This window comes from Rhinolophus ferrumequinum, chromosome 15 (assembly GCF_004115265.2).
Source record: "Rhinolophus ferrumequinum isolate MPI-CBG mRhiFer1 chromosome 15, mRhiFer1_v1.p, whole genome shotgun sequence".
Lineage (NCBI taxonomy): Eukaryota > Metazoa > Chordata > Mammalia > Chiroptera > Rhinolophidae > Rhinolophus > Rhinolophus ferrumequinum.
The window spans coordinates 33,813,953-33,827,925 of NC_046298.1; the positions used below are offsets into that span (position 1 = coordinate 33,813,953).

Genomic DNA, 13,973 nt, shown 5'->3' on the forward strand with positions numbered 1-13,973 from the left:
CCGTCCCCAAGAAGAGAGCCTCCCCAGTCCCAGGGGACACCCCCCACCCGCCCCGTGGGGGCTCACCTGGGCTGTTTGCAGACTCCTCGGCCGTCATCTGCATGAGGAGAGCCACCTGCTGGCGCTCGGAGAGGGGGTAGCCGGCTCGGATCCCAGACAGCCCCATGCCAAACAACAGCCCGGCCTTCCGGGTGACAGGCTCCTTCTTAATCCTCTTCCGCTCAGGACCCTGCTTCTCTGTGAGGTGGTGGGGGAAGAGGAAAGGGGGAGACTTCAGGCCTTAGAGTCCTCAGAACCCGGAGCCTTCCCTGGCATGACAGCCCCCGCCTCCCACCTCCATGGGGGGAAGGGAAAGAACAGAGCTGGCAGCTCCCCCGCTGCCCATCAGCACCTCTTGCAGCAGTAACCGAGACACGATTCCAACACCTCGTTATCAGTCAGTGAAGCCTGCTAAGCCGTGGCCCCCACCAACCATTCACTTCGCTCCAGGTTTCTCCCCAGACCACCCGTGTGCCAGGCGGTGGGAGAGCCGATCACCAGTGTCCTGGCTCACACAGGACAGGTCTCCACCTGTTAAATACGCATGTCTGTACTCTAATTTCTCCTTCCCATCCCGCCTCCAAACATTACAGACATAAAATGGCAAATAGAGTTCAAAAACACATAAACAGATCAAAGCTGACTGGTAGTACTGTACCTTTCTTCTTGCTTCTAGGCACCTCCATTTCATGCCATGGCGCTTCGAGGAGCGAACCCGCCTTGTACCACGACATGGACTGAGCTGGAGGCATCTAAAGGCATCAACACAGAGCACTAACAAGACACGATGGAACAGCGCGGCCATCCCATCTCAGCCTCCTCATAACAAGCAAATCCTCCACCTGTCTCACCCACTACAATTTACCCTGTCCGCGTTGACCAGAAATGCATGTGCTGTTTCTTTTAATAGAGGCAGGAGTAAAGCAGACAAGATACCCCCAAACTCCAGGAACCAGGAGCCAAAAGCTCGCCTCTCCCTTCACCTTGTCCTCTTGTTCAGGGGAAATTCGGGGTCCATCAAGAGCCTCAGAACCACCCCGCTACGGCCCATGCTTTCTGGGTGGAGCCCCTGTGTGGAGCCAAGATGTTGTGGGGTGCTCTAGGTCACAGGGTACAAGCTGCAGGCAAGAGAGGAGACGCAGGTCTCGGAAACTCTCCTCTGTTTCCTTTGCTTCCCATTCGGCGAATCTGAGGAGCTCCTGTCACTCTCCAGGTCACTCAGCTGGTTCCCTGGCTGAGCCTCAACCCCAGACAGGTGGGTGATGTCTATGAAACAGACTAAACAGCGCACATGTCCACCATGTCCACTCCCTCCTAAAACAACAGCCCCTTACCATTCACCATAAACACATCTGTCTGCCATCTCCTGTTATCATTAAGACGAGTTTTCCATAAACTACAATTTCTTTTCAAAGTATTTTAAATTGCCTTTTTAAACACTAAAGTTGTGACTTGGTGAGAATGTTGATTCCTGTGTGGAGGTGATAACTCAGGCACTGCACGCCACCACCAGCAGCAACAAGCACAAGTCCGAGAAAGGAAGTGATTCCAGTACAAATGCTCTTCGTTGATGACCAAGGACCCCTCACCCCTCACCCCTGCTCACCCATCCCCATTCTACCCCCCACCTGCTTCCCGAGAGGCGGAGCCTGACGGTGTACCCCACAGCAGGGCCGTCCTGGAAGCCTCTGCACAGGATGGAGAACGTGGACAGCAGCAGCTCTGGCCCAGGGCCTCCAATTCCCCGCTTTACAAGGGACTGGAAGCCACAGTACCTGAATCAGGGCACTTGGTTTAAACACTCGCACACAGCTGCGTGCTCCACTCGCTACCTGCACCCCACGCTCTGCCTGCCTCCTCTACGTTCACCCACTTGTCCTTTCACTGCTTGTTTATACAATACTTTCTGATAATGAAGATGACAGAGCTTTCCCCTGCCCAGGTGTGAACAATGACAGACAAGACCAGCGGGCTGGCTGGGCCCAGCTCCGCGGCTGCTCCACAGGCACACGCCAGCTGACCAGCTCCTCCCCACAGGGCGCTGGGGCCCCACCACTGAGGGGCTTCCAGCACAGGAAGCAGGAGGAAGGCACACGCACACTCCCCATGCTCTGCAAACTGGACCCCACTTCCGCCCAATCTCCTGGAAGCAATGCCTGGCCCCTCAGAGGCCTGTACCCACCGTGCGTCCATAGGACACACAGTTCAAGAGGCCCCCTGCCCCCCCCCCTCACCTAGGGCCATGGCGCCAGGAAGCTCACTGAAAGAGGAGGCAAGCAGGCCCTCAGGAAAGCAGGGCGGAGAACTCCTGGTTGTGGGAAATGTTGGCTAACTGCACTATTAACTTCAGAGGTCAAAGTGCTGCTGCTCCTCTGCTGTGTGTGGGTGCAGCGGGTGCTAGATGGACGGGGGGCAGTCTAGGTGGGAGAGCTTCAGGACAGACATGACAACAACTTTCAGACGCCAGAGGCACAAGCAGAAAGCACCAGTCTTCAAGTGCCAGTGCAGGCAGTACACTGCTCAGGGGTCCAGGGGGTGAGAGAGGGACCTCCAGGAGCTCACCCCACTTCCTGAGCGGCCCCTAAGAACTGGTGCCTTTTGCCCAGAGGGCAGCAACAGCACTGGTTTTCTGCTGCAGACCAGGACCCCATGGCACCCGGCCTTTGGAAGGGACAGAGGTCAGGTGTGGAGTGTGGAGACGGCCTCCCCACGGCACCACGCCCACCGCCACTCCTCCCTCTGCTTCTGCTGTCACTGAGCTTTAGCAAAGGCAGGATATGTCTTCCCTCTCTCCCATGGCCTCAAGGACTGTAAGCCTTCTCCGTGATGCTGAGGGAAAGGCACACGTGCTCTCCTGGTAATGAAGTCACAGCCTCACTGGAGCCTCACATCCCCGACCCCCCGCCACGTGGAAAGGGAGCCGCCTTCTCACACGGACCTCCTTGGGCTTAAACTGGATATTTTATGTGTCTGAACACAGGGAAAAACGCAAAATGTAATCAGATCTCAGATGCCAATTTCTTGACGGTGAAATCTTTTCTACGAGCACCTGAAGGTACCAGTACTCGAGGGGTCCTAGTGCGGTGAGGCTGAATCTCAGGTGGAAGGAGAGCCCTCAGAAGCTCTCCATGCTGGCCCAGCCTCAATGAGGCCGAGGGCTGAGGCCCAACATGCACAGAGCACGCTGCGTGCTCGAGGTGGCCCTGCAGACTCCTCCCAGACACCACCCAGGCTGGCCCGACCTGCTCTGTCCTGTTAGCAGGAGCCAACTCAGAGGTCAGCCCGGTGAGACCGACCCCCTGGAGTTCGGAGGCTGCAAAACCAGCCTCCTACCCCGGCTGGGCAACAGGCCCCCATCGGCCAGTGCCCCTGCTGCCAGTGCAGTGCAAATGACAGGGCAAGAGGAACGACAGTTGGGGCGACGGGCAAGTTCCTTTGGCATTCTGCTAATTTTCTGTTTCTAATATCCAACCGGAAACAAAGAACTTACAAAATTTTCAAATGGTATCTGCCAAGTTGCAAAATAGAAAACTGGCAGTTCTGAGTGACAGCAGAGCAGCAAATGCAGGTTGAGGGCACAGCTTTGACAAGCCAGTCTATGAAACTTCTCCCAGGCTTAGGTTGGGGGCGGGGGAGGCCGAATGCGGAGTGGGGCCTGTGGTCTGCAGCTTGCACATGCTTTGAGGGCTTTGCAAGTGACGGCAGCGTGCGGCCCAGAGGCAGAGTTCCAGCGAAGGTGGAGTGCTGAAGAAAAGCCTGGGTGGAAACAGCTGGGGCCATATCCCAAGGGCCAGAGTAGGACTGTCTTCCTACTGGATCGTTCCTTCCTTCCTGTTCCCTCAAGGCTGTCTGCGGACTTCCTCATTCCTACCTGCTCCCAGTATCCAGCATCAGCTGTGGCGCTCCGCTTAGGCTCATGGGTGGGAGATGGTTGCACATGAGCCTGGACAGTCCCCCTGCATCACCCTTAGGAAAACCCAGTGATGTGACAGCATCTTGTATCACTACAGCACCTTTGTTTTTGTGAACGTTCACGTCTGGTCTCTGTGACATCAGCGTACACTTGATCATCCCTTCTTGGTCTGTGCTCACCCAGCTGGCAAATGCAAGAATCCCCACCCTCCTCAGGCCGTCGGGGGGTTTCCCTACTAACCCCCTTTCTCCTCACCCAGGCTTCCGGAACATAGTCCTTCTGCACCTTTTACTGCAGCTGTTGGGCTAGAATGAGGCCTTTTCCTAGGGCGGTGGGGGCTGCCAGGGCAGATGGTTCTGAGGGACCTTTGTGTGCAGAAGTCAGCGTCCCGAGTCCACTTCCTGCCGCCCAGTCTCACTCCCCAGTAGGACTCAGATGCATCCACCAGAGAAAAGAGTTACGGCAAATTCTGGCAGCCAGAGCAGAGTGAGCTTCTGGGGGAAGGTTTCCCCATGAGAGCCAGTCCGGAGCGTCCAGTTCTGTGGGGTAGTGCCGGCTTCTGACCTCCACGGTGCCTCTGGGAGGTCGGCTTGCTCTCTGTAGGCGGTGTCTCCCTCCCTGTTCTCTGCGCTGTTCTGTAATTTCATCACAAAATGCTTACATTTCCTCATTTGTCTCTCCCCTGCTCATAACGCACTACGCTCCCTGAACAGAGGACTCCCCCCGTTTTCACAGACACGAGGTTCCGTCTTCTCTGAGCAGCACCAGCGCCTCCACAGCTTTCCTTGGTTACATGCCAACGTTGAGCCGCAGTCTCTCCTCCTTATCTTGTAACCTCTTTTATGTCTTCTCTCTTTTTCTTCTTATGCCTCAGTCTAGCCAATTACTGCAGCTACAACTTCTAATTCACTCATTCTTTCTACATTGTATCTAATAATCTATATAATCTGACCACTGAATTTTTAATTGCAATGTTAATTTTCGTTTCCGTATGTTCCATTTTATTTTTAAAAAATCTACAAGATCTTTTTCACAGTGTCTTGTTCCTTGCTTGTGTTTTCAATTTCCTCTTTCATTCCATTCTCCTGATTTCATATTTTGTATCTAAACATCCCAAGGTGTGACGCCCCTGGGGCTGCACCTCTCTCTTAGGATGGGTTTCTTCATCCTGGTCTCTGAATGGGCCCAGGAAGCTGCACAGAAGCCTGTCTCTGTCCCAGGACTGGGGGAGCATGTATTTCCAATGGCATAAGAGAGCCCACATACAAGCGACAGCCCTGCAGAAGGGCAGGCTGGGTTAGTCTCCGAGACGTCCCACAGTTCCTCACCCCATCTGGACACCGGTGAGAGGAAACACAGCACCTCAGCTGAGGGATGGTGTCTTCCAACCCGAAGTGCTCGCAGGTGCGAGGCCTTGGCCCGTCCACTGCCGCCCCAGCTAACCTGTGGCAAAAGCAGGGCAGAGAAGTATCCCAACTGTCACTGTTCTAAGCCCCTGGGGACTTCAGCTGCTCATTTGTTATGTTTATCACTCCCCACCTCTAATTCCTAGGCTTCTCCAGGAGACAGTCCACTGTATTGCCAAAAGGGCAATCTGTAACGCCTAAGACCCCCATAAAATCCTAAGCTGTCAATACCCTCTTGACTCTGCTCCATGCGAGAGCGTGTAGCAGTGCTCCTGTGAAATCACCAAGTCCAGCGCGATGTGAGGTAACGCTCAGGTAAGTCTGCAGCAGGCGGGGCGGTGGGGTACCGGGAAGCTGCTCTCCTGACAGCTTCCTTCTGTCTCACTTGGCCTCGGGAGCACACCTTCCACACCACACATGTGGCCTACCCGTGATGTTCAGTCATGAAATACAGTGCTCCTGACCAAGAAGCCTGATTCATGGATCGTCCACACATAAGACAGATGACCCGAATCAGGTAATGCATTGCAAGGGTTGTCATGTTTACCTAAGCATTACACCCCAATTTGTTAAATTCAGCAAAATGGAAGACCCAGAGACCCAAGCCAAGTGCTGTCCCACTTAAACCAGCGCAGTGAGGCATTGTCGTCTGTTTAGGCTGTAGTTCTAACTGGCTTTTCTTTCTTATTTCCTGATTTGTCTCACCTGCTTTCTTTCCTTTTTTAGAAATTACCATCACTGATCATTTAAAAAAAGGGGATCTGTGTAGCTCAGGTCCCTAGTACTTCTCTGGTCTTAACCTCCCTCCCAGCAGGGGGCAGCTGGGTCTACCGGGACGCCTCCTTCTCCATCTACCCCGATGGAGGGCTCTTCTGGCTCACCGGCTGCATGAACTCTACAGCTGGGTACTTTTATCTCTAGGTGAGGGTGACGACAGTCCCTGTTTCACAGGTGTGCAGCAATTCAATGAAGGCTCGCGTGACCCGCAAGCCTGAACGGATAAAGCGATGTCAGCATAAAGGGCCCGGACAACAGTCTCCCAAACCACCGCTTGCCATTTTCACCACACCAAAGCATGCTGACAATTCTACAAAACAAAATTTTTAAATCTGAATTCAAACCTGTAGCCACGCCTGACCCACACTATCCATCTTGCTCTAGTCCCTGCACCTGCCTGCACGGGCCTTCGACCCCCACCCCGGGAGCCACACCAGTGGAGTGGCCACATCTTGACCCAGACTCCTCCCGAGAACGACTAGAATGCTTGCTGGGAGCACTACACACACAATTTTCTACGTCAGGACCACAGACTCCTCGTGCTTGAGAGCTTTATGGACGAAAACACTGAGAGGCACAGAGAAGGCAGGAAATGCCCCAAAGGCCCAGTGTCTTACCAGGATGCAGCCCGGATGTGCCCCCTGCTGCCCTGCCTTCTACGGCTTCACTGCTTGACTACACTCCCGAGCGTCCTCACAACCCATGGAAGTGGTCCTGTGATACCGAGGGGGGGACCAGCAGCTGCACCTCTTCCCTGTGCTGACTTTGCTTTGTGTCTGTCACTGTAATCGGTTGTGGTCATGAGTAGGACTACACGAGAGGTCCCTGGAGTCGTGGGGACCTGCCTCACCTGCTGTGTTGACAACATGGGCCTGACCACCTGCTGGAACACACCTGGGAGGGACCCTGAGGGAGGCCGTGATACCCTGTGGACGCACACCTTTTCTGCAACCGGGGGAAATAGAGAATTTTCAATAAAAAGAATCTTCCTTTGCTGGTCCAAACTCCCCTTCTGTGTAAGACGAAACTGCTCAAGTTTAGAGAGGAAAAATGATCGGGAAATAGTCTGACCAGAGGTCAATTACATGGAATTCTTCATTATTTGAAAATGATGCACCTTGGAGGTGCTTCTTCATGAGTGACCTCCCGTGTTCCTCGCATATGGCCAGCACAGGAGGGGCGTGTGCTGGGCTCCCCACACCTCCTGCTGTGGCCCCACTGGCTGCTCAGCTTCACCCACATCCCATCTCTCTTCTGTGTAACGGAATTCATCTTTAGTCCATGGTGATGGCAGGTCAGGAACGGGCAGCAACCAAGTCCACGCAGTGGAGATGAGAGCCACAGAGAAGTGGGCCCGGCCTGGCCTTGTTTCTCGACTCTGCTTTGTGATGGGAGGTGATCAAGCATCCAGTGCAGACTGAGGCAGGGCTTCCTGATCCATGTAACTAAAGCATCCTACCCTCGTCCTTCTAGCTTTGGGGGTCTTGTCAGAATGCCCCGACCCAGTCCTGAGAGCTCCTAGGGGAGGTGTCACCGCAGCGTCCCTTTCCCACGGCGCCACCTAGCTCTCTCTGGACTGTCCAGCACTCAGTGAGCAAGCCCGAGAAGCCCATTCATCACCATGCACAAGTCACCTCCAGCGCTCAGCAGGGCACGCTGCTGAGTTCCAAGAAGTTCTGCAGACGGCAGTGCAGAGAGCATGTCCTCTTGTCACAAATGGGACAGCCTCGGAGAAGTCACAACAGCCAGCCCGTTCCCATCTTACAGAACCCGGGTGATCCTGATTTCAGTAAATGAGTGAGTGTCCCCAAACCATAAACAGTGAATGAATGAGCAGTTGACATTTCAGCAGTGCTGAATGAACACCCTAGATACCAGAGACAAGTTTTATTCACAGGTAAAAGCTAAATAAGAAAATCTCAATTTTTCTTCATTCCAAAGACACATTCAGGTGTTGAAAATAGGCAGCTGCAAGCTCTTGATGCTTCTGGCCAGCAGGGCCCACCTGTGGTTCCAGGTAGGAAGTGGCAGGCGAATGTTGACTAAGGAATGGAGAACTGACGGAGCAAAGGCTTCTGTTGGAAGCCTGCAGAGGGTAGGTAATCGTCTAAACCAACCTAAACAGTATTTATTTATATTGTTTCTTCTTACACAGAAGGGGAGTTTGGACCAGCAAAGGAAGATTCTTTTTATTGAAAATTCTCTATTTCCCCCGGTTGCAGAAAAGCTGTGAGTCCACAGGGTATCACGGCCTCCCTCAGGGCCCCTCCCAGGTGTGTTCCAGCAGGTGGTCAGGCCCATGTTGTCAACACAGCAGGTGAGGCAGGTCCCGACGACTCCGGGGACCTCTCGTGTAGTCCTACTCATGACCATAACTGATTTACAGATTTTTGCAAATTGTGGGGAAATGTAAACATGTAAAAGTAGACAGAATGGTTTAATTTCAGCAACTACCATACGTCACATAATTCCAATGTGAACACTGTAAGTGGTAAAACACTTTACACCAAGACCAGCAGCGAGTCAGCGCCAGGCAGCCCGGGCAGGCTGAGCCTCCTCAGACGACCTGCCTCGGAAAGGCTGTTCTGATGGGGTGCCTTCCTCTCTGTTGGAGGGGCTGCCTTCTTTTGAGGCAACAGGTGGCCCTGGGTCTGCTTGTTTTCCCTACACAGGCAGCCAGACTTGCTTCGGGCCTAGGCCGGAGGAGCCGAGACACAGCGTGTGTAGCCTGCACCTGGTGCAAACAGAGACCTGCCTCTGGGGCATGCTCTTTCTGGAAGGACACGGAAGCAGTTCCCCACACATACGCTCATATTCACTTGGACATGAGCTGTCCAGGGTGCTATGCGGGCACTAAAAGGACAAACCACCTCAGGATGGACTGGCTTTGATCGGGCTTGGACGCGCAGAGTATTTCCAGCTCTCACCACAGACGGAGCCGTGTTGTTCTTGGCAATCCGCCCCCAGCCCTGACTAAGCGCGCGGAGGCCGACCTCCTGTGGGCTGGGTCACGTGCAGATGCTCCTGAGGGTCCAGGAAACAGAAGGAGATTCCTGAGCAGCTCGGTGGTCTCTGGAGGAGGCTCAGCAGCCTCTCCCAACTCAGGGCACAGCAGAGGAAAGCCACTATCTGCCACTCAGAACCTCAACTTCTGGAGCCTTCTGTGGTGTCCCCCTTTGCAGGGTGCGCCAGACCACATCTTCCCAGCAGAGGGCGCTGGAGGAACACGCAGGAGCAGGACACAGGGCAGCCTCTGGGGGCGGGAGGGAGGGCCAGGTCTGTGGCTCCTGAGGACCTTCCCTCACCCAAGAGGACCAGGTCTCCCTATCTCAGTCACTCAGCAGAGTTACTAACTCTGCGTGGCTTCTCCCTCCCTCCTGACAGCTGAAGGCTCAGTCCTGCGGCAGGGCAGCCAGAGGGGTGTGCCTCTCAGAGAAATGGCCTCACTCCATCTCACCCCATTTCTGAGCAAAAAATACTCCTACAGTTAGTGCAGAATTAGTGATCAGCTCAGGTATCCTGCTTACCAGGAAGTGCAGATAGGAAGAAGACAGGTGGTTAACCAGTAAGGAACCAGGGTCTGCAGGGCCAGCAGGGCCCAGCAGAAGGCTTCCCACTGCTGGGCCCGATGCACAAAGATCAGCCAGTTTTAGAGGCTCCTCATTCAAGAGACCCCCGACACGCACCAGAATCATCTCACGGGAAAATCTCGTTTCGTTGCATTAACGAGCACATGTACAAGGGAGTTATATATTAAAATCAACCCCTAATAGGAAAATAAACACAAGAGGGCAAATCTTGTATTTCATATGTATTTAGATTTTTCCTTAACATAGTCCTTGGTTGGAAAATTCTGTTTTCTAAATGTTCTTTACTTTTTTCATATCTCACAGTGATTTCCTATGGGCCCCAGGTATCTTCTAGACACCGCAGAAAACCAGTGTGGATACCTTCTGCTGGGACGCTAACCATCAACAGATGGATATGAGGCTTGCTGGAGTACGCAGAACCCAGAAGCCACTGACACAACATAATGGGCCCTGCAAAGAAATCCTACCAAATGGGGGGGGTCGGGGGCGCCAAGAACGTCCGCCCCCAGGCACGCTCCACAGGAATGCAGCTGCAGCACCTCTGCTCAGGCAGCACCTTCTCCTGGGGGGTGGAAGCTTTAACACCATCTCCTTGGCTCTTAAAGCAAGGCTCTGGGGCCTCACAGGAACTTTCCAGAGGTCTGACACCAACCTCTAGACCTGTACCATCCAGAGAGCCAATACCAACAGCATACCCTCCATAACTAGAACTGGCCTGGGCACCAAAATAGGACAGGATGTCCGGCCTGGTCTGATCTCTGGACCGAAAGTCTCAGAATCCCTGGGAGCCTCTCCATTCTGGCAGGCGCCCACGTGCACCCCCTCCCTCCCTCTGCTCCACTGCCCATCCATGGAGTACCGGCCCCCTCCCCCTCCCCAACGAGCCTCCTCAGTGACAGGAACCACGGGCTTAGTCCAACCTGTGAGAAGGACCCCACAGAGCCCATGCCACCTTCCTCATATACCAAGGGCCAAAACCAACTCCACTTCACTGGCTTTAAACTAACCAAAGTCTCTGCCCAGCTACTGTGAACCTGCTCCCTTGGGGAACACCTGCACAACAGGTGTGAGGGAGGGACCTGCGACTCTTCAAAGCTGTGACACAGATACTCATTTCCAGGCTGTTCCCTCTGCCATCTCCCCCAGTTTTCTTACATATTTATCTTATTTCACTGCCCGACATAAACCCTCACATGCAGGAAGCCCCTGTCCACACCCCGTCCTTGCAGGGGCTCTGCTCCTGTCCTATAGCGGCATTCTGTGCGAGCCAGCGCACACCTCAGAGCTCTGTGGCTTTCCCCAGGCTCCGGGGCCCTCTGTGTGCTACGCGCCCTTTCTAGTCTGCAGGGCAGTCAGATGACCAGCAGGCGGGGAAGGCTCCTGGGCACCAGGATCAAGAGGGAGAGAGTGTGGGCTCGCAGGAGAGAGGCCGGGTTACTGCCTGGATGCAGCACACGTCTTGACAGTGAGCAGTCAAGATGGAACCAACTTGAAAATGAACACACCAAGGATTACTAAGCCCTCGTGTGCACACCCATACGTGCACACACTCGAGTGCAGGCGACATGCTCACACACATGCATACATGCTCCAACACATATGTATGACATGTACACACGGTGATGCATGTGTACACACGCAGTCACGCCCAGGATCCACCCACACTCGCAGAAAGACCGCACGGGCTCCTGCTCAGTTTCAGTGGTCCCTGTGACTTTTATTTCCAACAACTGGCTTTCATTTCTGTGTCTTTTAGCACTGAGGGAAACCATGCTTATCCTCCAATTAAAAACTTTCAGAGACTACGCAGAACACAGAGTTGAGTGGCTGGGAGCCTCACGGCGGGACACACCCGGGCAGTCCCCTGGGCGTGCTGGGGGATGGGGGCACATTTCTACTTTGCACGCTAAGGTGAATTCTCTGTGAATCTTTCCTATCAGCTCTGAGTTGCCCTGAATGTCAGAGAAAGAGGAAAAGGAGCTGTGAGGCCTTGCTCCAGGCCACCCCCAGGCCAGGTCCAGTGCCAGGACACCCCAGAAGGACACCTCCTGGGGAAGAGAAGAGTCTGGCAGGTGTGATGCGGGCAGGGGCCGGGTGAGGCTGCCCTGGAGGCAGCAGGAGGGAGACCGGGATGGGAGGGGCGGCCGGCGCGGGTACCTGTGTCCGAGTCCTTCTGCTCTCCATTGGCCCCCACCGTGAAGGGCAGCTTCCGTTTGGTTGCTCTCTCTCTCACCTCCTTCCCTCCATCACTGCGGTCCAGCTTTGGGGTCTTGGTTAGAGAAACTTTATCTTTATCCTAGAAAAGAAAGTGACACTCTAAGACATCATTCCAAAATTAAAGTCTCAAAATCCTCATGTTTACTATGGTTCTTTTTAACCACATGCCAGTTAACGCAAACCTCTCATTTGGGTGATAAGCAGCCCCGCCTGCTGCCAGGCTCAGGTGTGCACAGGTGGCTTCCCCGTCTTCCTCCCCAGACCACACAGCCACGCTGACCCACCAGGCCCCTCACGGACTAGCACTGCGGCTGACCTCATCCCACACAGCCCCACGTCTTGTCCCGAACCCAAAGGAGTCTTGAGAAATTACGGCTAACAAGTGTAACTGAGTAGGAAGAAAGAAGAACATAGAGACACAGTTGCCTCTGAACCCGTTTTCCCAGGGAGAGACCCAACAACGAGGCACAAGAGCCTCAAAAGGGAGTGTGGACAGGTAGAGTCCTGATTTCCACCAGAAAGTCTCCCTGTGGAATGAAGGGCCTCCCACTCCAGGAGTGTCTCCATCCCCCGAGATGCTGTGCTTCCTGTGAACGGGCCAGCCTCTCCTTTGTCTGACACCCCTACATGGCCGCACACGCCGCCCAGTACTCATGCTGCCTCTGGCTTCCCCACAGGCCTGGGACCCTGTGGGGCTGCCTTTCAGGCAGACCCTGCAGGCCAAGCATCCATCCCAGAGTAGAGCCCACAGCTGCAAACCTGATACAAGTGACCCACCAAAGCAAGAGCTGGCTGAAAGGCAGGTGGGGCACATCCCCACCCCCCTTCCTTGCTCTCGTCTCAAGGCTGGTCTCTCCTACAGAGTAAGGAAGCCTGAACTCCAGGCCCAGCCTGAGCAGCTGGCCCATGTTTAGCAAGTGTAGCGCTGGTGCTACCTCAGTGTCACCACTGGCAGACAGGACAAGTGGAGGGCTCAGTAAGCGCGCGCACGTCCATCGGCCGCTCCCCACGCAGTGTCACGTGTGCAAACAGCAGTGCGCAGAGCCAAGCAGGGCAGGGGAGGGCAGTGTGATCCCAGCACGCGAGGCATGTGTATGTGGTGACGGCGAGGAACGAGCACCGTGCGCAGACAGGAGCCCGCCTTGTGGGCTGCCGCCGCGGGACGCCTGGAGCACACCCCTCAGCAAACAGCAGCACCCTGGGCAGGGTGCGCCGGAGTTGTCTAACCAACACTGTGGCTCATTTGCTCCTGGCGCACATGGACTGGGGAGGCGAGGGGCATAAGGACTCCGGCCTCCCCACCCGTCCACGGGGCAGGAAGAGGCTCCAGGGAGGACGTGCATTAAGCCCTGTGCAGGCAGCACACACACAGCCCGCCCACAGGTCAGCACGCTTGATGCCTGCAGAAGACAGTACTGCTACGAGCAGACGCTTCCTTCCCCACCAGCAAGCTTTCTTTCTGGAATTTCCCCAGGGCAGCTGTTGGTAAGCGTGGTGCAATCACAGCCATGCCCCCAGGCCACCCCTGTTGCTCCCGGGAGGAGCTACCTGCCAGCTCCAAGCACCACCGCTTTCCTGCTCCTGAGGTCCCAGTGCACCCCCATCCCCCTTCATGGATCAGCCTCGGCGCCCACCACCTTAACAGTTCACGAGAGACACCCTCAAGTGGCCTGGGAGATCTCTACCAGCTCCAGGGGCATCTGGAGCACAGAGGGGGCCACGGGACATGCTGCTGAACGAGGAAGGACTCCAGGAAGATGGAGCCACACAGATGCTAGATGTGCCATCTCACCACAGTGCACCTGGGCCGTGAGCACACAGCCATGCCTGTCACCACCTGCACCTGCTACCCCAGCACTAGGAGAAGAAGGGAACCTAGCAGCAAAACCCCCGAACTCCAGTCATCAGTTGTGCATCAAGAAAACTCCGGGCCCAGTTGGTCAATCTGATCTCAGATACATAAAAAAGGTAAGGCAAAAAGTAACAATAACCAAGTAATCGGGAACGCAAGAAATTTTTAAAAATCAGTGT

General features: G+C 54.8%; 1 protein-coding gene across 3 annotated transcripts in view; it reads right to left on the minus strand.

The window, feature by feature from the left end:
* Positions 1-13,973, minus strand: part of ANKRD11 (ankyrin repeat domain containing 11) — a 192,812-nt gene that overhangs the window by 21,977 nt on the left and 156,862 nt on the right. For 2 of the 3 annotated variants that reach the window (XM_033128130.1, XM_033128131.1), the window contains exons 4-5: positions 11,883-12,021; positions 67-237 (exon numbers count right to left, since the gene is read on the minus strand). In XM_033128130.1, coding sequence (XP_032984021.1) covers positions 67-237; positions 11,883-12,021 — 310 coding nt within the window. Of the gene's footprint in view, positions 1-66; positions 238-697; positions 792-11,882; positions 12,022-13,973 lie in introns of all 3 variants that reach the window. The other variant, XM_033128132.1, reaches the window with a different exon arrangement.